Raw genomic sequence first — 24,239 nt, 5'->3', positions numbered from 1 at the left:
CGTCACTGTCACGTTTCTGCGCGTTATCAAGCTACGTGTTAACTTTTGTACGGGACAATCCTGATGAAAAAAGAAGATATAACGTAATATAAATAACATTTAAAATCCACAATTCACAATGCATTTTCAGCTTTCACCACGAAAAATCTACTTATATGTAAAAGAAAAAACGAGAAACCAACCATGAACTTACGAGCTATGATAAAGCGCAGCGCCAAGCGCGCGGTATCACGCCAAATTTAAAAGTTGAGATTTATAAAATTTTTATATTAATGCGGCTCTGATTGATTCATAATATCTTAAAACTATTCTTAGGACAATCTTAAATATAACAACAAACTATTAGTGAATTCGGATGATACATATTTTATTCTATGGAAATGATTAATGACGTTATTACCAACCATACTCATTCCTCAGAAGAATGGAATAACTGTGATTAGACCATAATGTCATTAATCGCTTTCACAATAAATTTGTATCCGAATTCAGTATATGAATATTGATTGATGACTGAGGACTAAATACATGAAAACACAATGTCATAAATATTTTTAAGATATAAAATATAACAATAAAAGTGCGTTACTTCCCAATCCTGAATGGATTTATACAGGAAGGAAAGGAAAGTCGGTTATTATGTAATAAGAGATGGGGAGGCTAGAAAAAGCGGAAAAGATGGTGCTGGAACCGAAAATAAATTCGAATCATCATCTAATGATGATATAAATAAGAGAACAAAGTATGAATGAAGGGAGGAGAAAAGGCAAAGGAGATGCAGAAAGGTGTGAAAAATGCTGGAAGAAAAGAAGGAATTTAAGAGTTTATTTGAGAAGAAACAGAATAGAGGAAGGGAAGTAGAAGAGTGAGAGAAACTAAAAACATATGAGACACATTAGAGGAGATGGAAAAAAAGAAAAAAGAGAGGTGGGAGGGGAGGATGAGAAATGTAAAAAAGGGAAAAAGAAGGTTAGAGAAGAACTGAAAAGACGGAGACGGTGAAGAGAAAGTAGAAAAAAATATACAGAAAAAAAAGGCAAATACGAAGAGATATGAAGAAAAAAAGATAAAGGAGGTAAAAAGATGGCAAAATGAGGCAAAGGCGGCGAAGACGGAGAGACAGGTGTGGAAGATAGTGAATAGAAAGAGAAAAAGAAAGAAGAGGGAATTAAAATGGAAGATAGAGATGAATACTTTAAGGAGCTATTGGGAAAGATAGAATGACAAGTAGAGAGAGGAGCAAAAAGGGAAGGAGAGAAGATAAAAAGAAACATAAAGAAGAAGGAGAAAAATTAGAGAAGCAGTAAGAAAACTAAAAGATGATAAGGCAATGAAAGAGGGAATGGCATTCTAAATGAGATGTGGAAATACGATGAGGAGGAAATAAAAGAATGAAAAAGGGATTTATATAAAAGGGTTAGGAGGAGGGAAGGCTGACCGAAGGATTGAAAAGGTTAAATACTAATGCCAATAACAAAGAAGGGTAAGGAAAAGAAGATGAAGGAATACAGAGAAATAACGTTGATATAGACAGCGTATCAAATCATATGTATCGTTATTAGCGAAAAGGCTAAAGGGAGAGATAAGAAGAAAAAGTTTATTGCCGTTAAACGGAGTTTTAAAAAAAATGGGCATCATGAAAAATATATATGTACTAAATTTTTTGATAAATAAGCAGATTAGCAGAAAGGGAAAAAAAATATTGCTGTTGTTCGTGGACCTAAAGGCTGCATTTGATTTGGTAGACAGTGGTATTCTGGGGGCGATGAGGGCAAGAAGAATAAGGAATGGGTTGGTTAAAATATATTCAGTAAAGATTAGCATGTATGTGGGAGGAGGTCAGACGTGTCTATACGCCCATTTAATCAACGAGCGACAGAATCCATCCGATGCAACGGCATCGACGCATATCCTGTGGAGAGAGCATTCACACATTTTTCAGCCCAATAAATAATTGCTAGAAAACAATATTCGCGGACTAGAAAAATATGTGAGGCGCAAGTGACTGGATCGGGAATCGAACCCGAGTCTTTCGCTTTCCGGACAACTGCTCTAGACCACTGAGCTATTCAGACCTCACACCTAATGCTGCTTTTTAACACAGTGATATGCCTCCAGAGCGATGTTGGTATCTTGTTCAATGGATGCAATGCCGATTGCCACGGAGGGTCCTTGAAAGGTCACTCGCTGACCAAATAAGTGCCGGTGGAGGTATTCGCGTGCACTGCATGCTGGCTTCCGACTAGCCTTTCGTAAGAAACGGCACCGACGAGCACAACGCCATAGAGTGACCACATCCCTCGAGATCTCTTTAATAAATAATAATATCCCTACTGTGCCAATAACAGTGGTGGGTGGATCCTGATAGGGCCATGGCAAGCCTCCAGTGAGAAATTCCAAAGAAGTCGCAATATCTTTGCTACATCCTCGATAGTAAGAAAATCACCAGTCTTGTTATCCTTAAACTATTGAAAAAAGTTGAGTTTGAATGCCATTTTCTGCATAGGAATTGTCCCTTTTTTAAAAGCTCAAATAACTACTTCTAAATGATGTTTTGATATGTCCACTTACATCGTCCATATAAATATCTTGATGTTTGATATGTCCGTTTTCCTAATAGTACATCGTCCATATAAATATCTTCATTACATTTGTTGCTAAAGGATATTCTTCTGGATGCTAAATTGCAAGTTCTTGAAGACAACGTATTACATGATATGATGCATTTGTCGCACCATATGTCACCGTGTTTAACTGATAGATCCTTGCCGGTTCTGAATTTTTTCTCCATAAAGTAAGTAATGTTCTATCTTGCGGATCAATTAATATTTGTTTTTAGGAACATCTAAGCTATGTATGCTGAACTATGTATCACATATTGATGAGTCCTGAATCATAACAATATCTTGCAAAAATCCTCCTTAGATTTGGACTTGACAAAACTTGTCGTTGAGAAAAGAACCTGACATGTTTTTACAGATGCGTCGAAAAATCACTTGTAACTTCATTAACTCAGGTCTAATGACTGCATGATGTGGGATGAAATAAATTTCCTTAGATGTTAACAAATCCGCTTCACAGATTTGAATCATATGCCCGCTATTCTCATATTCGTTCATAAAATTATAGTAAACAACATAAAATTATAATATTCTTCAATCTTAAATTTGAAACCTCCGTTCAAATGTTTCAAGTTTTCGTGTTTTCTATTTATTGATTTCTGGATTCCCCCCATTAGACATTTAAACAGCAGCCGTACCACAAATTTACCATCTCTTTCTCGGCGTGTAGTCTCTTCAAAATATTTTTCGTAGATTTTCTCTTGATGTAATACCTGATTTCTAGAAGATCTACTTTCCAAAATTTTTCAACTTGCTGATATAGTTGATCGTGATTGCAAGACATGTCGTTGGTTGATCAATTGTGTTGCCTTTCGTATTATACAACTCTCCTCCAATCCAGCTTAACTTGGTATTTTGCAGTGTTAGTTGATCACTGATCCAATTTTTAGGTAATCCGATGAGTAATTTCTAATAAGGTTGTAGTGGAGCATCTTTCCCGACGCCACGAATCGGCTCGCCAGTGTCAGGTTTCGGGAAAAGGGGAAGCTTAGACTCGCAGAACTACACGGTATAGATAAACAACTCCTTTATTTCTCTGTATTACAATGATTGTGTCTTCGAACGGTTATGTACAGACTGAACGCGAACACAGTTTCTGACGTTATATGCACGGTGGGCTCGACCAAATGCGACAGGCAGAAACTATGGTACAGACAGGCTACGGTGATCGCGTACAATCAGACACGGACGCGGAATAGACTATATACACGGTGATCGCGTACAATCTTGTACGATCGAGAGTCGGAGGTCGACTAGAAGGCCCAGGTCGCTGAGAGGTGGGCGAATGGAATACTGGCCGTCGGATGCGATCGAACACGGGAGCACCCGCGCTCTGGACCAGGGAGCGAGAATAGGATTAGGTAGTTCGAAACTCTCAGAGTGCGCCCTGAGGCTCCGAACGTCCCGAAAGTCGGAACAGGAATAGATATCGGTCTGCCGGAGAAGCCGGCTTATACCCGGCTAGATACCCCCACGCGATCATGCGCATGAAGTGAGGCCGCGATTCTCAATCCGCGACTCGGCAAAGCAGTGATGCTTAGCATCACCCCATTCACGGATGAGTGGTCGGTCCGCGGGGCTTTATAGGGACGCTCAGCACCAGCCTCCTTGCAGACGGATATCCGGTCTGCAAGACCTTACTAGTAACGACTATGTTGTTACAAATAGCGTTTTCGACTGCTCGGGTTTCAATCGCTCCGGGGTAGTTTACTAAACGTTATTGACCAATCACAGCCATTCTTCTGAAGAATGTAATCATAACCTACTTAAATCTTTATATCGAAATTTGTGATATTCACTATTACATATTTTACACTTTAAGACATTGAGGATGATTAATCAAAACAAGATGACAAAACGGCGATGACCAATAATATTATTATTTTATTACTTTTCTTTTACTGCTGATTATTTAGTGTTTTGTTTTGTTTTGATTGATCATCCTCAATGTATGGCAACGGTCTGTAATAAACTTAATAAAATCTTCTAATTTAGGCATATTTTTCGGTGTACGATTCTTAAATTCTGTAATTTTGCTATTCTCGTTATTATATTCTAATTTTCTTTTTGCTAAATAAAGAATTATTGTATCCCAGTATTTCACTGGCTGACTGTAATGACTTCAAAGGAAACATATGTGTTTGGATATGCCATATTAATTAAATTGATCTTCTTTATCATCCTTTGAAATAACTGGAAAATTAACAAGTACATTCAAGTGTGGAAATAATCATCATTTTATTATCATACGTGTTTTTAAAAAGTTGCCATGCTTGCTCATAATTTTTGCTATTGAAATCTTCCATGGCTTTACGTGCTCCTGTTAAAACTCCGATATTGGTATTTTTGTAGCCTTGATAAATTTCCATCATTGCGTATCATCATTTCAAAACTGTTTTTAAAAAAGAGCCATTTGGTATTTTCTCCATTGAATTCCGGGAGTTTAATCTCGGGGAGTTTTGGTTCATTTTTTTCTTTCTACATTTTCGGCTTGTTAATTATCTGTTGAAGTTTGGCTACTACTAGTCTATTACTGTACGATGACTTGTAGTTGCTTTCTCTTATCAATTATTTGTTGTATTTCTGGAGCTGTAGCATAATATTTCTCTTCAAATAATACACATTCACCTTCGTTTTCGCGTGTAAATTGTGGAAGTTTAATCTCCGGGAGTTTTGATTTGTTTTTTCTCTCTAAAGTTTGCTTCTGTCCATAATCTGCTGAAGTCTAATTACTGTTTGTTCCTTTTGCTTCTTAACTTTTAATATACTTTTGAGAGTTTGCTGAACGTCCTCAAATGAAACCTAAAGATCTTTTAATTTTTCAACCTAACCTACGCTTTTGCTGCTGAACATATTCACAGTTAACCTCAAAAACGTTTGTATTCTAGTAACTTGAGCCTTGACGTGCGTCCTTCGCTGTTTCAATTGGAATAGTTCTGCCATATTGTAATACCAGCTATAAAAGAGAAATATTATACTTGGGAAAAAAACAATTCTCTCATTGATATTTGTCAATGTTCCACATTGTGCAGCCGAATCAAGCCTGTAGAACTTATTTTTATTATATATTATGTAGCTTGATGTGTAGTTCTGTTTATATACTGCGTATTTGTTAAAATTGCTATCTCCTTTTTTTCGACATACATATGTATATGTGCGATAAATCACTTTTTCAATTAATATATTGTACTTGCGTCGACTTATTCCAATGGGCGAGATTCGAGCGTATTATGCGCCAAAATCTTTTTGTTGTTGTTGGTTAATAACGAATTCATTTTATCTTTGAACTTGTATTTTCAATGCCTTTTCTTACAACGGATTGTCTCTATATTTTTCTAATCAACTAAACTATCGCCATCTATTTACTTTTCCTTCTTTGCCTCTGTGTGCCGGCCGATACATTAACTAAAGACGACCGGTCCATACAAGTTTCATGCTATTTGAATAAGTGTAACGTTCCAGTTTTCTGTATGGGAGTTGCGGATAGATCGTCGGATACAAGGAAAAAAAAAAAGAACGCGCGAAATATACAGTTAATTTGCAATTAACAATTACATATTTTTTCTTAAAAATAACAGTTAAAGTTCTTAAAAATATACAGTTAATTTGCAATTAACAATTACATATTTTTTCTTAAAAATAACTATGTGTTTTCTTTACACCAATTGATTCCTCTCATTATTTTGTACATAAAGGTATTAAGGTAAGATAATCGAAAAATGAATATTTTACAAGATATTTTACGGTTTATGTAAAATTAAGAAATTATTTCAAGCCTCATAACTCGAAAAGTACTTGATGAAAAAATATTTAATTATAGTGTTTTGGAAAGCTCTCGACCTCAGCTATAAGAATGTGTAATAAAAAATAAGGGTTGCCATTTAAGATTTTTATGGTGATCTTGACCGCGCTTTTCAAGGTCGTCCCAAGGTCAGAAAAATACCATCAGCTAATAGATTTTTTAAGCCATTTTTTTCTGTCTAAACCATTTTTTCAAAAAAATTAATATTTTCTGAGATATTTAGCCGTTCCGGAACTTTTGCCCTACCCTGTATGTATATATACCGTGAAATGAATTTATTGATGCAAAAGAAAGACGTATAAAGATGTAAGTGTACGCATGTATTGTGGTGTGAGTGTGTTTGTGTGTGTGTGTGTTGGTGTGTTGTGTTTAGTATTTTGACGCGCTCAGGATCGGTCGCGAAGGTCGCGAAAATAAGCACGGTATAATGTTTCGTTGCCGCTGAGGATGCCGCGACGCGCTATCGATATCTCGAACGGGCGGCTGCGGATGCCGCGATGCACTGGTGCGTTATAATTCGCGGGAGAGGATCGTATCGCGAAGGATGCGCGTGGCTCGCAGCTGGGTCGAGATTTCTCGACTCGGGGCGGCTCTACCTCCACCTTCCGGGAATGCCCAGCTGGGGAATTTGGCGGTGATGTGGATGCACCCCGTTCGGTATTGAGATCGCTCGGCTAAGACGGAGTTCTCTCCACCTTTCGTCCGGGGCGGTAGCGACTTGTCAGGATTCTCAGGATTTGCTCAGTAGCGTACCGCTTTGAGTGGATTGGGAGAATGATGATTAGGTGCCGAAACGTGGCCTTTTTATACTGGCTAATTACCCGCGTCGGCGCGCGGCGGTATTACCCCTTCCGAATGGGTTTTTCGGAAACGGTGCGATCGGGCCCGCTCGGAGGGGTTCGGGTGGTGTGCCGAACACGGGCTTTCACCGGCCGGCGGTTTGGGCCACGTCAGCTACGGTCCGCGGTGTTCGGCCGATTCAAGCCTAACGGCTTAGGGCCGTATGTGATGACGATTAAGAAAAAGGTGCGCGCACCGCGCCCCTGCTTATGTCCGGCGGGTGTTCTGCCGGGCAAAACGGAACGATGCCGGGATGCATCGTTACATAAGTAATAAGTAGACAACTGATAAAAACGAATTTCCCAATACCGAAATTACATTTATAGAAATACCTTTCTATCACAGGTCTATCTCGGTCATAACGAATTGCAGACTCGAATTTTAACCATAATTTTAATTGGAAAGAGACTGATTGTGAGATTTTAGACAGACAGTTTTCTTTTGAGAAGAGAACTTTTCTTTTGAAAGAGACTTGTCTCGGAGATGTTTATTAAGCTACAGAAAAATAGTCTGTAGAATCTGTAGAATGATATGAAGGGCTTGCACCATGCATTTGCGACAATAGTAGATAATTTACCGAAAATTTAAACTTGTTGCGCTTATCCTTTTCCTGATTCGTTATTGTTTTTTACGATCCATCTTGTTGAGGACATATTTTCATCATTTCTCAAATCACCATGCACATATATACAACAGGAGTGAGTCCCGATTGCGCACATTCTTGATCGGATACGACGATATTTCCCGATCGGACACAGATCCGATCGGACACAGTCCCGATCGGACACAAACCCTATCGGATATGAAATTATATAATAATAGACCTCGTTTTGCACTGAAAGCACAGGGCAATGTAGGTTGAACCTCGCTTCGAGTGGAAAGTTGCACATATGGAGTCGTACAATAATAGATCTCGTTTCGCACTGAAAGCACAGGGCGGTGTGAATTGAACTTCATTTCACGTGTAAAGTTGCAAACCCATGTGGAGCCGTACAATAATAAACTTCGTTTCGCATTAAAAGCACAGGGAGAAAGCATGTGTCTGATCAGGAAATGTTGTCGCGTCCGATCGGGAATGTGCGCAATTGAGACGATCCCCACAACAGCGGTTTGTATTGTCATCAATTAATTTGTGCAGACTAAACGCAGATTCTGATGAGTTATTCTTCTATCTTTTGAATTTGATTTCTATTTAATGACTTTCCGCATTCCTGCCTTTTACTCCGATGTAAAAACAATGGATATATCGGAATTTATCAGATTAAAGCATATTATGAATTAACATTAGTATAATAAGTAGAAACATTAGTATAATAAGTAGAATTGTTCGAAGGAATGTACTCACCAGATTACTGCGAAATGCAAAACAATTAATATATTATAATTTTATGTATTATTATTCGATATTTGTTAACATTAATATTGAAGTAACGCTGAAGATGGACCAAAAAATGGTCCGAAACATTTATATTTGATATATATTTTAAAGAAGACGAATATTTTGAAATATATCAATAAATAAAAGAAAAAAGAAGATGTATTTTTGGTAAAACTTTAGAAAAAGACACCAGGGTCGAATCGTCTTGACCTTAACATATGTTGTCAAGGTCACTGTCCTGATTCAAAAGATTTTAGCCGTCGCTCGATGTTTATTAAAAAGTTATTAACAAAAACGTATATACAACATGCGACTATACGAATTCCTAAGCAATGTTAATTTGACTTCTAAGAAGGTTAAGGTTATTTTAACTTTCTATGCAAAGCGAGGTGCACCCCACACCACCTCTGAGTCAGCGCGAAACGAGGTCTATTATTGTATGGTTCCATATGGGTTTGCAACTTTCCATGCGAAACAAGGTCTACCCAATACCACCCCTGAGTCAACGCGAAACAAGGTCTATATTGTATGGTTCCACATAGGTTTGCAACTTTCCATGCGAAGTGAGGTCCACCGCACACCACCCCTGAGTCAGCGCGAAACGAGGTCTATATTGTATGGTTCTACATAGGTTTGCAACTTTCCATGCGAAGCGAGGTCCACCGCACACCACCCCTGAGTCAGCGCGAAACGAGGTCTATATTGTATGGTTCCACATGGGTTTGCAATTTTCCATGCGAAATGAAATCCACCCCACACCATCCCTGAGTCAGCGCGAAACGAGGTCTATTATGGTTCCACAGGGGTTTGCAACTTTCCTTGCGAAACGAAATCTATCCCACACTATCTCTGAGTCAGTGCGAAATCTATGGTTCCTCGCTTCGCATGGAAAGTTGTGGAATCATACAATATAAACCTCGTTTCGCGCTGACTCAGGAGTGGTGTGAGGTAGACCTCGTTTTGCATGGAAAGTTGCAAACTCATGTGGAACCATACAATAATAGACCTCGTTTCGCGCTGACTCAGGGGTGGTGTAGGGTGGACCTCGCTTCGCATGGAAAGTTGTAACCCTATGTGAAACTGTACAATAATAGACCTCGTTTCGCGTTAACTCAGGGGTGATGTGGGGTGGACCTCGCTTTGCATAGAAAGTTAAAATAATCTTGACTTTCTTAGAAGTCAAATCAACATTGCTTAGGAATTCATATAGTCGCATGTTGCATATAATTCGTGGAAATTCTTTTGTTAATAAATTTGTAATAAACAACGAGCGACGGCTAAAATTTTTTGAATATTACTCAGGACAGTAACTTTGGCAACATATGGCAAGGCCAAGATGATTCGACCCTGGTGTCTTTTTCTAAAGTTTTACCCATATTTAATTTCTGCTATCTGTATCTAACAGACTTTGCTCAATATTTGTTATATTCTGTTAGATATAATAGTAAATAATGCTCAATTTTTATTTTCTTTTTTTTTGATATATTATATTGACAACCATTGTGTATTGCCAAAAATTAACTTAATCAAAACATGGCATATTTTAATTTACTATAAAGTTATGATTGAATTTATTGCTAACATTTTTCTGTTTGAATATATTTACATTTGATTAATATAAATTAATTAAAATCATAAATTTTTTTGCCGAATATAACAAAGAATTAATGACCAATCACTAATTTTCCTTGCTTGTAATGCGTGCATGCATATTCATTATTTCTTATATTATTTATTTTTTACATAATTATAGCTAATAATATCTTAAAAAGATATATTGAACGATTTTAGGTCACTTCCCAATCGGTTGTCAGAGCGAGGTTAGGTGGATGTTCGGACATTTGGACAGTGACAACGATAGTCGTCTTTCACTCTCCGAGTTGTATGGTCTAGAACATGACCAGAATGAACCGTGTTTGAAACCATTTCTGGATGGTTGCGATACGGACAGGTAAAGATAATATCTTATTTACACAATGATATCTTATTTAATGATAATTTAATCTTATTTAAATGATATCTTATTTATACAAGAAAGTAAATTTTATTATCATGTGTATACACGTATGATCTCAAAATTTAATTCTGATATTTTTAAAATTTTTCTTGGATGAACAATGAATAAGTTAATTTCAATGGATGAATTTATGTATAACATTACGTAGATATAGCTTTAACAATTTTGTGAAATAAGTTTTTGAGATTTTAAAAATTAGGAAAGTTTAGTATACAGGGTGTTCGGAAATTCAATCGACAAATTTTCAGAGATTGTCGGGGGCACCATAAGAATCATTTTTTGCAAATGAACCTGGGGTCGGAAACGTGTCATTACATCGCTACGGCATACGGAGTGTTCGAAAGAGTCGGGACCTCGAAATACCACAAAAAATAGAAGTTTTACAAAAAATTGTTTCAAACAAAATTTTACCAACTTTAAGTAAGCCGTTTCGAAGTTATTGAAGTTATAAAGTTTTTTCTAATAAGTCGACGACTGTAGCTATCGTATTATTATCCGCGAATGAAGGAAGAAGTGCTAAATGATGGTGGATCTACTTTTATAACTGACCGATGCGTATGATATTTTGGGCCATTTTTTTTTGGTTGGCTAGATCATCTTCCAATCTGGGAATCGAATTTGTGTTTGAATCTCTTGCCTTCGTGGGCGAGACATCTTACCATGAAAAGCTTGATAACTTCGAAACGGCTTACTTAAAGTTGATAAAATTAGTGCTTTGAAAAGGTCTCGAAAAGGGCTACAAGAATATGCAATAAAAAGTGGAGGGTTCCATTTCAAAAATTCAAGGTGGCCTTGTCGTGACCTTGGCGACGCCATCCAAGGTCAAACACATGGCCCCAGTAAATAGACCTTTTTACACCCTACAACTTTTGTTTGAAACAATTTTTTGTAAAACTTCTATTTTTTGTGATATTTCGAGGTCCCGACTCTTTCGAACACTCCGTATGCCGTAGCGATGTAATGACACGTTTCCGACCCCAGGTTCATTTGCAAAAAATGATTCTTATAGTGCCCCCGACAATCTCTGAAAATTTGTCGCTTGAATTTCTGAACACTCGTATACAGGGCGATCCCGAAAAACGTTCTGTCTGTAAAATGACGTATTCCTGATACCATTCTAAGACAATTTTTCCTTTACCAAAATTTGATTTGAAGCGTAGTTTTTGAATTATGAACAAAAATAGTTAGTAAATCACGCGTCGGGTACAGAAGGCAGGCAGGAGCGGCGCGGCGTGCCGCGAGCGCGGGCGCAGCTGACCGCCCGACGGGTGATTACCACCGCATGAGTCGCTAACTATTTTATCTTATAACATAAAATTATGCTTTAAATAAAATTTTGGTAAAGAAGAAAATGTCTTAGAATTACGTCAGAAATACGTGTTCCTTAAAATAACGTTATTTTAATAATGAAAAGTTGTTCCGGATCGCCGGCCGTCCGACGTTGCAATCAGCTGATTGCTACACGCGATGTGTGTTTGGCGGAGTGTGTGCGTAAGAGAGAGAGAGAGAGAGAGAGAGAGAGAGAGAGAGAGAGAGAGAGAAAGAGAGAGAAAGAGAGAGGGAGGGAGAGAGGGAGGGTAGGAGGGACAGACATTCATACACACGCACGCACTTTTTTTCTCGCTCTCTTTCTCTCTTTTACGCAACACTCATACACTCTCTCATTCAGTCTCTCGCTCACACTCTCTCGGTCACTCACTCACTCACTCACTTGCTTACTCACTTGCTCACTCACCTTGTAGTAGCGTAGCGAATCTTCATGCTATGTATTGTTGTTATCTGCTGCACGGTTATGATTGCTAGAGATGCGCGACACATCGAAATTTTTTCGATTATTAGTCTCACACTCGATTGACACAATACAGATTACGCGATAACGAGTTTACTGTTTATTCACTCACTATTGATTTATCGATACCAAAAATTACTTTCAAAGAAACGCGAATGCAAACAACACATGACTCGACGCGAAGCGACGGACCGCGGAGACTGCGCGACCACAAGAGTTATGTTGCCAGAAACGCGACACGCGACATCTAACAAACGACTTGCGGGTGGTGCGTGATTGACGCGAGATAAGACGAACGATCGGCTAAAACCTTCGCATTGCGAATGCGGTAGAAAACATGAAACGTATAATGACATACTTAAAAAATTAATTATTTATTATAAATAATAACTATTTCTAATTATAATAAATAATTATTATTTTAAAAAGCATGTGTTATACGTTATTACGTTTTCGAAATTATTGCATTCACGATGCGAAGATTTAAGTCAATCGCAAGAATAATGTAATTAAAATTACATTTGGAAAAATTTATTTTTATTCTGCTCACAATGAAATGTTCCAACGTGAAAATGTATTGGTCGCTCTGAAAAGAGCGGATTGACTAAAAAAAATTTTAAAGCAGATGCTCAAAATGCCCGCCATCCATCCTAATGCAAGCTCTCATGCGTTTTAATAAGTTTCTTTCGACGTTTTCCATTATTTCTTCGTCAATATTCCAAATAGCGAATCGTAATCTTGTCTCCAGATCTTCAATATCTTCGGGAAGCGTTTTATAAATTACTTCCTTGCAGTATCCCCATAAGAAAAAATCTAGAGGATTGAGATCCGGAGATCTTGCGGACCAACGTATCGGGCCGTACCGACCCATCCAGCGTCCGGGAAAATTCTCGTTTAAGTAATTCGTAACGATCCTGGCGTTGTGTGGCCCAGCACCGTTTTGTTGGAAGATAATATCGTTTCTTTCAAATAATGGCACATCTTCTAAGAAATGTGGTAGATTTTCTGTTAATAAATCGACGTAGGTTCTTCCAGTTAAAATATCTAGAAGAATAACTGGACCAAGTATTTCAGTGCCCATTATTCCAGCCCATACATTAATCTTCCAACGAGTTTGAAAATTTCGAAATCGCGTGACTCTGGGATTTTCTTCGCTCCAAAAGTGCATATTATGCACATTAAAAATTCCTTCTTGTGTGAATAGCGATTCATCGCTGAATATCACACGAGAGGAATATCTGGGATCTCGATCGACGTTTCGCAGAAAATTTTCGTAAAACGTTCATCTTGATAATCGCAGGCTTATTGATTGCATCATCGATCGTGCGTCTAATTTATACGATCTTCGCTGGGGGTCTATGCCCCTCCTCGCCTCCCGCGACCAATCACTAATTAGCGTCCGCTACATTCGCGATTGGTCGCGGGAGGCGAGGAGGGGCATAGACCCCCAGCAAATATCGTATAAATTAGACGCTCGATCGATGATGCAATCAATAAGCCTGCGATTATCAGCGATTATCAATAAGCGCGAAGAAGATATGGCAGCGTACACAAGTCAAGAATATTATGACATGCTGATGGCACTTGGCGAGTGTCACGAGCAGCAAAACACTGCTGCAAGAAGATACGCCGAATTATATCCAAACCGAAGACATCCATCGGGTCGCGTCATACTTAGAGCAGCTCAAAGACTGTATGATACTGGCAGTGTCCTGCCGAACAAACACGACGCTGGGAGAAATCGCGATGTTAGAAATGTACGGAACACGGAGAGAGTCATACGTACTTTCGAGGATAATCCCGAAATAAGTATTCGGGTTATAGTTGCTCGAGAACATGATTTATCCTATACAACCGTACAAAGAATATTAAAAGAAGAAAAGTTGCACGCGTTTCATTATACACGCGTGCAGCATTTACGACCAGCAGATTACCCTGCAAGACGAACGTTTTGCGAAAATTTTCTGCGAAACGTCGATCGAGATCCCAGATATTCCTCTCGTGTGATATTCAGCGATGAATCGCTATTCACACAAGAAGGAATTTTTAATGTGCATAATATGCACTTTTGGAGCGAAGAAAATCCCAGAGTCACGCGATTTCGAAATTTTCAAACTCGTTGGAAGATTAATGTATGGGCTGGAATAATGGGCACTGAAATACTTGGTCCAGTTATTCTTCTAGATATTTTAACTGGAAGAACCTACGTCGATTTATTAACAGAAAATCTACCACATTTCTTAGAAGATGTGCCATTATTTGAAAGAAACGATATTATCTTCCAACAAAACGGTGCTGGGCCACACAACGCCAGGATCGTTACGAATTACTTAAACGAGAATTTTCCCGGACGCTGGATGGGTCGGTACGGCCCGATACGTTGGTCCGCAAGATCTCCGGATCTCAATCCTCTAGATTTTTTCTTATGGGGATACTGCAAGGAAGTAATTTATAAAACGCTTCCCGAAGATATTGAAGATCTGGAGACAAGATTACGATTCGCTATTTGGAATATTGACGAAGAAATAATGGAAAACGTCGAAAGAAACTTATTAAAACGCATGAGAGCTTGCATTAGGATGGATGGCGGGCATTTTGAGCATCTGCTTTAAAATTTTTTTTAGTCAATCCGCTCTTTTCAGAGCGACCAATACATTTTCACGTTGGAACATTTCATTGTGAGCAGAATAAAAATAAATTTTTCCAAATGTAATTTTAATTACATTATTCTTGCGATTGACTTAAATCTTCGCATCGTGAATGCAATAATTTCGAAAACGTAATAACGTATAACACATGCTTTTTAAAATAATAATTATTTATTATAATTAGAAATAGTTATTATTTATAATAAATAATTAATTTTTTAAGTATGTCATTATACGTTTCATGTTTTCTACCGCATTCGCAATGCGAAGGTTTTAGCCGATCGTTCGTCTTATCTCGCGTCAATCACGCGCCACCCGCAAGTCGTTTGTTAGATGTCGCGTGTCGCGTTTCTGGCAACATAACTCTTGTGGTCGCGCAGTCTCCGCGGTCCGTCGCTTCGCGTCGAGTCATGTGCTGTTTGCATTCGCGTTTCTTTGAAAGTAATTTTTGATATTGATAAATCAATAGTGAGTGAATAAACAGTAAACTCGTTATCGCGTAATCTGTATTGTGTCAATCGAGTGTGAGACTAATAATCGAAAAAATTTCGATGTGTCGCGCATCTCTAGCAATCATAACCGTGCAGCAGATAACAACAATACATAGCATGAAGATTCGCTACGCTACTACAAGGTGAGTGAGCAAGTGAGTAAGCAAGTGAGTGAGTGAGTGAGTGACCGAGAGAGTGTGAGCGAGAGACTGAATGAGAGAGTGTATGAGTGTTGCGTAAAAGAGAGAAAGAGAGCGAGAAAAAAAGTGCGTGCGTGTGTATGAATGTCTGTCCCTCCTACCCTCCCTCTCTCCCTCTCTCTCTCTTTCTCTCTCTTTCTCTCTCTCTCTCTCTCTCTCTCTTACGCACACACTCCGCCAAACACACATCGCGTGTAGCAATCAGCTGATTGCAACGTCGGACGGCCGGCGATCCGGAACAACTTTTCATTATTAAAATAACGTTATTTTAAGGAACACGTATTTCTGACGTGATTCTAAGACATTTTCTTCTTTACCAAAATTTTATTTAAAGCATAATTTTATGTTATAAGATAAAATAGTTAGCGACTCATGCGGTGGTAATCACCCGTCGAGCGGTCAGCTGCGCCCGCGCTCGCGGCACGCCGCGCCGCTCCTGCCTGCCTTCTGTACCCGACGCGTGATTTACTAACTATTTTTGCTCATAATTCAAAAACTACGCTTCAAATCAAATTTTGGTAAAGGAAAAATTGTCTTAGAATGGTGTCAGGAATACGTCATTTTACAGACAGAACGTTTTTCGGGATCGCCCTGTATATAAAAATGTCTAAAATAAAAATCATAGGAGTTATAACAATTATATATTAATATAATTGAAAAAATGATGCTAAATATAAAAATAATAAATATATTAAAAAATTGGATATATAGATATCAATTTGCAAATGATAACTGCAAAGACTGTATTAATATGTATGCATATAAGTATGTATATATATATATATATATAAATATTTATTTAATGACTCCCTTCTCTCTCTCTCTCTCTCTCTCTTTCTCTCTCTTTCTCTCTCTCTCCTTTCTACTTCCTATTTCATATTCTTCCCCTTGTTTTCTATATTATACGTGTTTATTTATTTTTAAGATTTAAGGAATTTGTTGTACTAAATTAATTAAAAGAAATAGATTAGAAATAAGAAATGTGAATGAGAGACAAACGCAACCTGAGACAATACAATTTCGTAGATCAAGAAGTGTGAAAGAATGCGAAAGAGTATGTTTTATGGAGGAATGGAATCAAGCGATGCGGTAGCGTCGCGACGCCAAGTACATAAAAAACAGGATCCGAGCATTGAGAGTCACTGTTCTCGATGCGGCGCTACCAAGTATCTTATCCAGAATTTCACGTCAAGTAAACTTTCCGTTAAGATATTTAATAAGCTAAAGCCGTAATCAAAAATCTAACGACACTTTTATGACATAATATGAATACAAGCTTTCGATTGCGACCAATTTAAATAAAATCGGTGCAGTCAATCCTGAGAAATGATGATCGAATATCAGAATTGTGACATTTTTCGTTTCTTCCTCCTTTTTCAAATTCAGATTCACGTACATATACTCGCACGCACACACGCAAAGCGAGTTTGTCTCAAGCGGCACCGTGCATATACGATTATTGCTTCAATGTGCCAAATGCTTTAAGAGACAAAATCATATGTGTGTATGTGCGTGCATACGTGTGATATGTTATGTATGTGTGTACGTGCGTATGAAAGATTAATCTATCGTATAGTAAAAATTTTCAAAAACCACCTCTTCGGGGTTGAATTTAATAACTTAGAAACGGAGCCGTAAAAATACAGAACTTCTGCTGTTAAATAAAATTTAAAAAAAAGTAATTTGTCGTATAGTAACAATTTTTAAAAACCATCCCTTATAAAAGCAAATTTCAAAAACCATCTTTTAAGGATGAAAAATAATATCTCGAAAATGATATGTCGCAGAAATATGGAACTTACGTCATTAGTTGAGGTTTCTACAAAGACTAATTTACTGTATAATAACAATTTTTAAAAATCATCCCTTGGAGGTAAAATCTAATATCTCAAAAACGGTGTGCCACAAAAATATAAAACCTATGCCGTTCGATAAGACTTTTAGAAAGACTAATTTAACGTATAATAATAATTTTCAAAAACCACCCCTTAGGGATGAAATTTAATATCTCAAAAACAATGTATCACAAAAATATAAAACCTGTGGCGCTAGATAAGATTTATAGAAAGACTAATTTAACGTATAGTAATAATTTTCGAAAACCACCCCTTCGAGGTGAAATCTAATATCTCAGAAACGGTGAACGATAAAAATATAAAACCTATGCCGTTCGATAAGACTTATAGAAAGACTAAATTAACGTAGAGTGACAATTTTTAAAAACCACCCTTTGTGGGTGAGATCTAATATTTCGAAAACGGTGTACCACAAAAATGTAAAACCTGTGCCGTCCGATAAGACTTGTAGAAAGACTAATTTAACGTATAGTAATAATTTTCGAAAACCACCCCTTCGAGGTGAAATCTAATATCTCAGAAACGGTTAACCACAAAAATATAAAACCTGTGCCGTTCGATAAGACTTATAGAAAGACTAAATTAATGTAGAGTGACAATTTTTAAAAACTAGCCCTTGGGGGTGAAATCTAATATCTCGGAAACAGTGTACCACAAAAATATAAAGCTTGTGCCATTTGATAAGACTCATAGAAAGACTAAATTAATGTAGAGTGACAATTTTTAAAAACTACCCGTTGGGGGTGAAATCTAATATCTCGGAAACGGTGTACCACAAAAATATAAAACCTATGTCATTAGGTAAGACTTATGGAAAGACTAATTTACCGTATAATAATTTTTAAAAACCACCCCTTCGAGGTGAAATCTAATATCTCGAAAACGATGTACCACAAAAATATAAAATCTGTGCCATTAGGTAAGACTTGTGGAAAGACTAATTTACCGTATAATAACAATTTTTAAAAACCACCTCTTCGAGATGAAATCTAATACCTCAAAAACGGTGAACCACAGAAATGTAAAACCTTAGAAACGACATACCATATGATTATTCGCTTCAGTATTTAATCGCTCCGGTATGTAAATTGCTTTAACAAGGGACAAATTATATGCTTACGTGAAGACGTGTGAAATTATTAGAGTATAGTGCGGAATAGTGTAACAAGGAAGAGAAGTGATACGTTAAGCAGTCAGGTTACTGTTGTTTAAAAACACAGATTAATAATAAATATATAAAAATGATAAAAATAAAAATAATAATAACAATAAATAAATAAGAGTAAATAAATAAAAGTATAGTGTGGAATAAGGAAGAGAAGTAATGTGTAATAATGTATCAAGGAAGAGAAGTGATATATTAAAGGTTATTATCAAGCGACGCGACAGCGTCGCGGCGCCAAGTACATTTATTAGTATATTATATAAAAACACAGATTTGTGTGTGTGTGTGTGTGTGTGTGTATGTGGCACTTAACAACAATCAAGTGGATTGTGAATTTTGTAATATTTATCAAAAGGTAAATATTGTGAAATTTTTCTCATTTCTGTTTAGACATAATATATTTTGACATATTATATATTAATCTTAATAAAGAGAATGGACAGTTATCATTTTGTGGAAAGTCTAGAAAAAAGCGGGATGAAACTCTTTTCCATTTTTAAGTGATACTGAAAATAAACTTTCTGAAAAGAGATTGGGAGGATACTATAAAGATATTTATCTAGTTATCAAACTGTAAGGGCTACCGCACAAACTTTTTCATAACATGTTGTATTACATTAAATATTGATCGTAACTTAGATTCATACATAATTTTTAATTTCAATCAATTTATGATCTTAAAACAAGTCGATTAGTTTTTCTCTTTTAAATTCAAAATTGGCGAATGCAATCGATGTTATTGCAGTGTGTTAAATAGTTTTATGACTTACTATTTATAATCTGCAATATAAAATCCGCAATATATTAGTGCTATTTCATATATAGTACAAATATTTATTTGGATCACACATAATAATGTATTTTTATATATTATACAAAGTATTGAACTTATTTTGAAAATCTTTTTTATTTTGTCGAGAATCTATAATACATAAATGCAAGATTGAATTTGTGACAAATATTTCAAATTACAAATCTCTATCAATTGCTTCAATGTACTTGACTAATTACTTATTGATTTCATAGTTAGTTTTGATTTTAGGAAAATTATATATATAGTTTAGGAAAATTATATATATTTTGTGAGGGAAAATTTTTATAAATTATTTTTAGGGATATTTTTTTATTAAACGTTTTGTTGCATACAAGGTGGAATATTTTTTATGTACTTGGCGTATTTTTTTTTATTTTTGTAAGTTTTTTTTAGAGGGATTGTATAAATGCTTTATCAGCCGAGCAATGCGAAAAGATTGAATCATTTAATCGAGTGTTAAAAAATGTTTGGGACAAAAGTTTTTAATTTTTCTCCAAGAAATCCTAATCTTCAATAAAAAGTATCATGTTCCATTTAAAAAACTAAACTTGCAGTCTAGATGGCCCATTTCCAATGTTACCACATTGTTATCGCCCTATACGTATTATATACACGTGCACAGTACATGCAAAAAAAATATAGTAATACCGCGCTACAGGCATATACATGTATACAACACCTGTAACATGAAAATTTATTAATTTTGTATAGTTAACGCGCTCTCCACAGAAGATTGTGCTAGCAACGTTCTATGCTCTATGATATTGAGCGTGTTCAGCAGAGAAAACCGCTCAACAGCAATCGAATGTGATTGACTTTTTTTTGCTTTCAGATCCAGCAAATCAACATTAAATATTAAAAAAATATGATACAACAATTTTCTCTGTTGAACGCAACTATTTTGTACCGCGTGCACTTTTGATGGTAACAAGCAGATTAATATATGAGATTAATAAATTAATTTAATATAAATATATAGTTCGTAAACTTGTATACAATTTGTTATTCTAATAAATATATAGAGTTCAAAATTATTAATCTAGTTTAAAATTTGCACGAAATTTAAATAAATATTTACTTTAAGTTACATAGTGGATAATTTTCATTTTGACATATATTGTAGAGGGTATCCTAAGTAATACATTGTTTGAATTTTGCAGGGGTCTGTTTCGGTTCCTAAGATATGCGAGTGAAATTTCATACTTTTAAGTAAATACGTATGCGCGGGCTTTGTCTCTCTCCCTGTAGCCCTAAAATACTAACCTAGTCTAACCCGTGTATATGGGATATAATTCGCTTCACACGGTTCTATATGAATTTGCAATTTTCTATGCAAAGCAAGGTATACACCGCTCCTTGGATACAGATTGGATTAGGTTAGCTTTTTAGGATGGGGGTGCAGGGAGAAGGGTAAAATGGTGTAGAAGGAAGGGCAGAATACTTTTCCCGTCAACGCGTTTACTTAAGGAGCAAATATAAACAAAAAAATATTGTAATAGTCCGATTTCCATGGATTACTGCAGATGGAAACTGCAGTTGGATAGCTCGTCGGGATCAGGTTTCATGTACGGGAGAGAGAAAGAAAAGAATACACTTTATTTCCATTTAAATGTATGCGTGTTTATTGAGTGTAATAGGTATACACACAATTGTTTGGAGTGCGTGTTGATGTGTGTCCAACGGATATTTACAGAAGTGTTTGTGTAGTGTGTGCGTATGCGCGCGTATATTTGTGGCGTGTATATGATTACAATGTATGGGTGTATATGTAATGTGTACGTAGATTGTATCGCTAATTAACGGAAATTTAGCGTGGTTTTATAATGATTTTTACGGTGTTCGATAGTCTTATTCTTCGGCCGTAAGACAGTTTGCACGTTTTTGTGGCGTGTTTACGCCATTGAATAAAGAATACCAGGAAGGAGCATGAAGCGAAAATTCAGTGGTGCGGGGTGGAACGGACTTACGTCATAAAACTGAGCCAATTCCACTAGTGACACCTGGTGGGATACAAGCCAAGTTTGTAACTTGTGTTCAACCTCAATTTCATTGATATGATCGAGTGTGTCGATAAAAAAATTAAAACAATATTATGATTTATAATGAGTGAATTGATAGAAAGATGGTAAATTGTTATTTATATGGATATTCAAAAACTGAAGGACGTACCGAAACGTCTCATATGTAAATATATTTATGTTAATACGAGATTTGCAAATTAAATATAAACATTTGAAATTTACCGCTGTCCTTTCGCTTCCGATGACGTCATAAATACGTCATGAATACGTCATAAAACTAAACCATTCCGGCCCCACCCGTATTGGCACATGCTCCTTCCTGGTATTCTTTATTCAATGGTTACGCACGGTTTTTTTGTCGCCGCGCATGGCTGCGGCTATCAGCTGACGTTCAGCACATTGACATCTGAATAGATAGACGGAGCATTAGCTATCGATTAAGACAAGGGGGACTTTGATATTCGCGGAGGGACTCTATGAACTTCGATTGAATTCGGTTATTTCCGATAATGATCGGTTAATAATTCGACTCCAAACGATTCTAATCATTGACATCAAAGTTCAGCTCACATGTATTGTGAGAAGTTGTGTTGTGACTAATGTCATTATTTTTATATATACAGGGTGATTCAGGACCTCTGCAACAAACTGTGAGGGACGATAGGTCTTGTAGGAAGGATCATTTTTTGTCAAACAACCCATGTTCTCTGACGCGTCGTTTAGGTGCTACGCGAGCGCGAAGATCTTACAATGTAGGCACGGAAGTGTCTCCCTCCGATTTTGATGAGCTTTTAATATATTGTTTTCTAGACAAAAATAAGGGACACGTATTTTTTTATACGTGCCCATACGCGTGTCTAGAGGGTAAAACACCCATTTGAAAAAAATCGATTTTCTTCTTTCGAGATGAATATTTCAGAAACTATAAGAGATAGAAAAAAATTTTCAAATCAAAAGTTAAATGGCTTCAAGAGTACTTTACAACAATAATAAAAAAAATTTTTTATTTTTTAATTTTTAAAAATAATTTTTATGTAATTTGCAATTAACAATTACATATTTTTTTTTTAAAACAACTATGTTTTTTGTTTACACCAATTGATTCCTCTCATTATTTTGTACATAAAAGCATTAAGGTAAAATAATCGAAAAATGGATATTTTACTAGATATATTATGGTTTATGTAAAATTGAGAAATTATTTCAAGCCTCATAACTCGAAAAATACTTAACAAAAACTAACTTAATTATAGTGTTTTGGAAAGCACTCAAGATAAGCTGCAAGAATAAGTAATAAAAAATAGGGGGTTCCATTTAAAAAATTGAAGGTGACCTTCACATGACCTTCAAACGACTTTTCAAGGTTAAACCAATGACACCTTACCTTAATACTTTTATGTACAAAATAATGAGAGGAATCAATTGATGTAAAGAAAACACATAGTTGTTTCGAAGAAAAAATATGTAATTGTTAATTGCAAATTACATATTTTTTCTTCGAAACAACTATGATATACGCGATGAGTGTAGCAATCAGTGTGTGTGTGTGTGTGTGTGTGAATGTGCACGCACACACACACACACACACACACTGATCGCGTATAGCAATCAGCTGATCGCGGCGAGCGCTCCACGTAATCTATATCGCGCCGTCCCTGCCTACCTCTCGTACTCGTTCCGTAATTAGTTAACTATTTTCCTTTATAGTTTAAAAACTAAGCTCCGGGCAAAATTTTGCAAGAGGAAAAATCATCTTAGAATTCATTCAAGAATTTGATATTTCAAAGACAAATGTTTGTTCAGAATCACCCTGTATACAGGGTGTTTTTTTATTTTGAGACATCGAAATATCTCGTAAAGTCTAAAAGATACGATAAAATGTTTCAGACAAAAGTTATGGTTTTAAAGGGGACATAAGATGGTGTCATTAATTTGACCTTAAATAGTTATTTGAAGGTCACGTGAAGGTCACCCTCAATTTTTTAAATGGAACCGCCTACTTTTTATTACATATTCTTGTAGCTCATCTCGAGAGCTTTCCAAAACATTATAATTAACCCCTTCACGAGTCCAGCGAAAAGAAACTTTCCGTGCCAAAAGTGTGTTGAAAAAAAAAGTTTTTAAAATTGCATGAATGCGTCAGCATAAATATTATTGAGGTCGCCGAATCTGAATCTAAAGCCAGAATTACAAAATTCAAAATGGTGAATCCAATATGGCGGATCAAAATTCAAAATAATTTTGGATTTCAATAAAAATGTGTATCATTTTTGGGGTTGCAAAATCCAAGCCTAATATCAGATTTTCCAAATTGAAAATGGCAAATCCAATATGGCGGACCAGAGTTCGAACAAATAGTTGACATACATAAAGGTTGTATATTTCTCTCTTCAATTATTTTTAAATCCCGCTCTCTGCCAAACCAAGAGTCACGAATCGAGGATGTGGCGGTTATTGACTCCGTTTTTTTATTTTTTTTATTTTTTGAAAACTGGTATACATTTCCACTTCTGTGCAAACAGCTTGAGTTGATAATTCGTGACTCTGGATTCAGCAGATAGCGGGATTTATAAGTAATTGATGAAAAAAGTGTACAT

At 36.3% G+C, this 24,239-nt stretch overlaps 1 protein-coding gene across 4 annotated transcripts in view; it reads left to right on the top strand.

The window, feature by feature from the left end:
• Positions 1-24,239, top strand: part of Cow (Proteoglycan Cow) — a 319,843-nt gene that overhangs the window by 202,758 nt on the left and 92,846 nt on the right. For all 4 annotated transcript variants that reach the window (XM_083088339.1, XM_083088338.1, XM_083088337.1 and 1 more), the window contains exon 8: positions 10,433-10,592. In XM_083088339.1, the coding sequence (XP_082944465.1) occupies positions 10,433-10,592 (160 nt within the window). The remainder of the gene's footprint in view (positions 1-10,432; positions 10,593-24,239) is intronic.

This window comes from Camponotus vicinus, unplaced genomic scaffold, assembly GCF_025532165.1.
Source record: "Camponotus vicinus isolate PSW18456_S1 unplaced genomic scaffold, iyCamVici1.0 SCAF_14, whole genome shotgun sequence".
Lineage (NCBI taxonomy): Eukaryota > Metazoa > Arthropoda > Insecta > Hymenoptera > Formicidae > Camponotus > Camponotus vicinus.
This window is presented reverse-complemented; position numbering and strand designations above follow the sequence as displayed.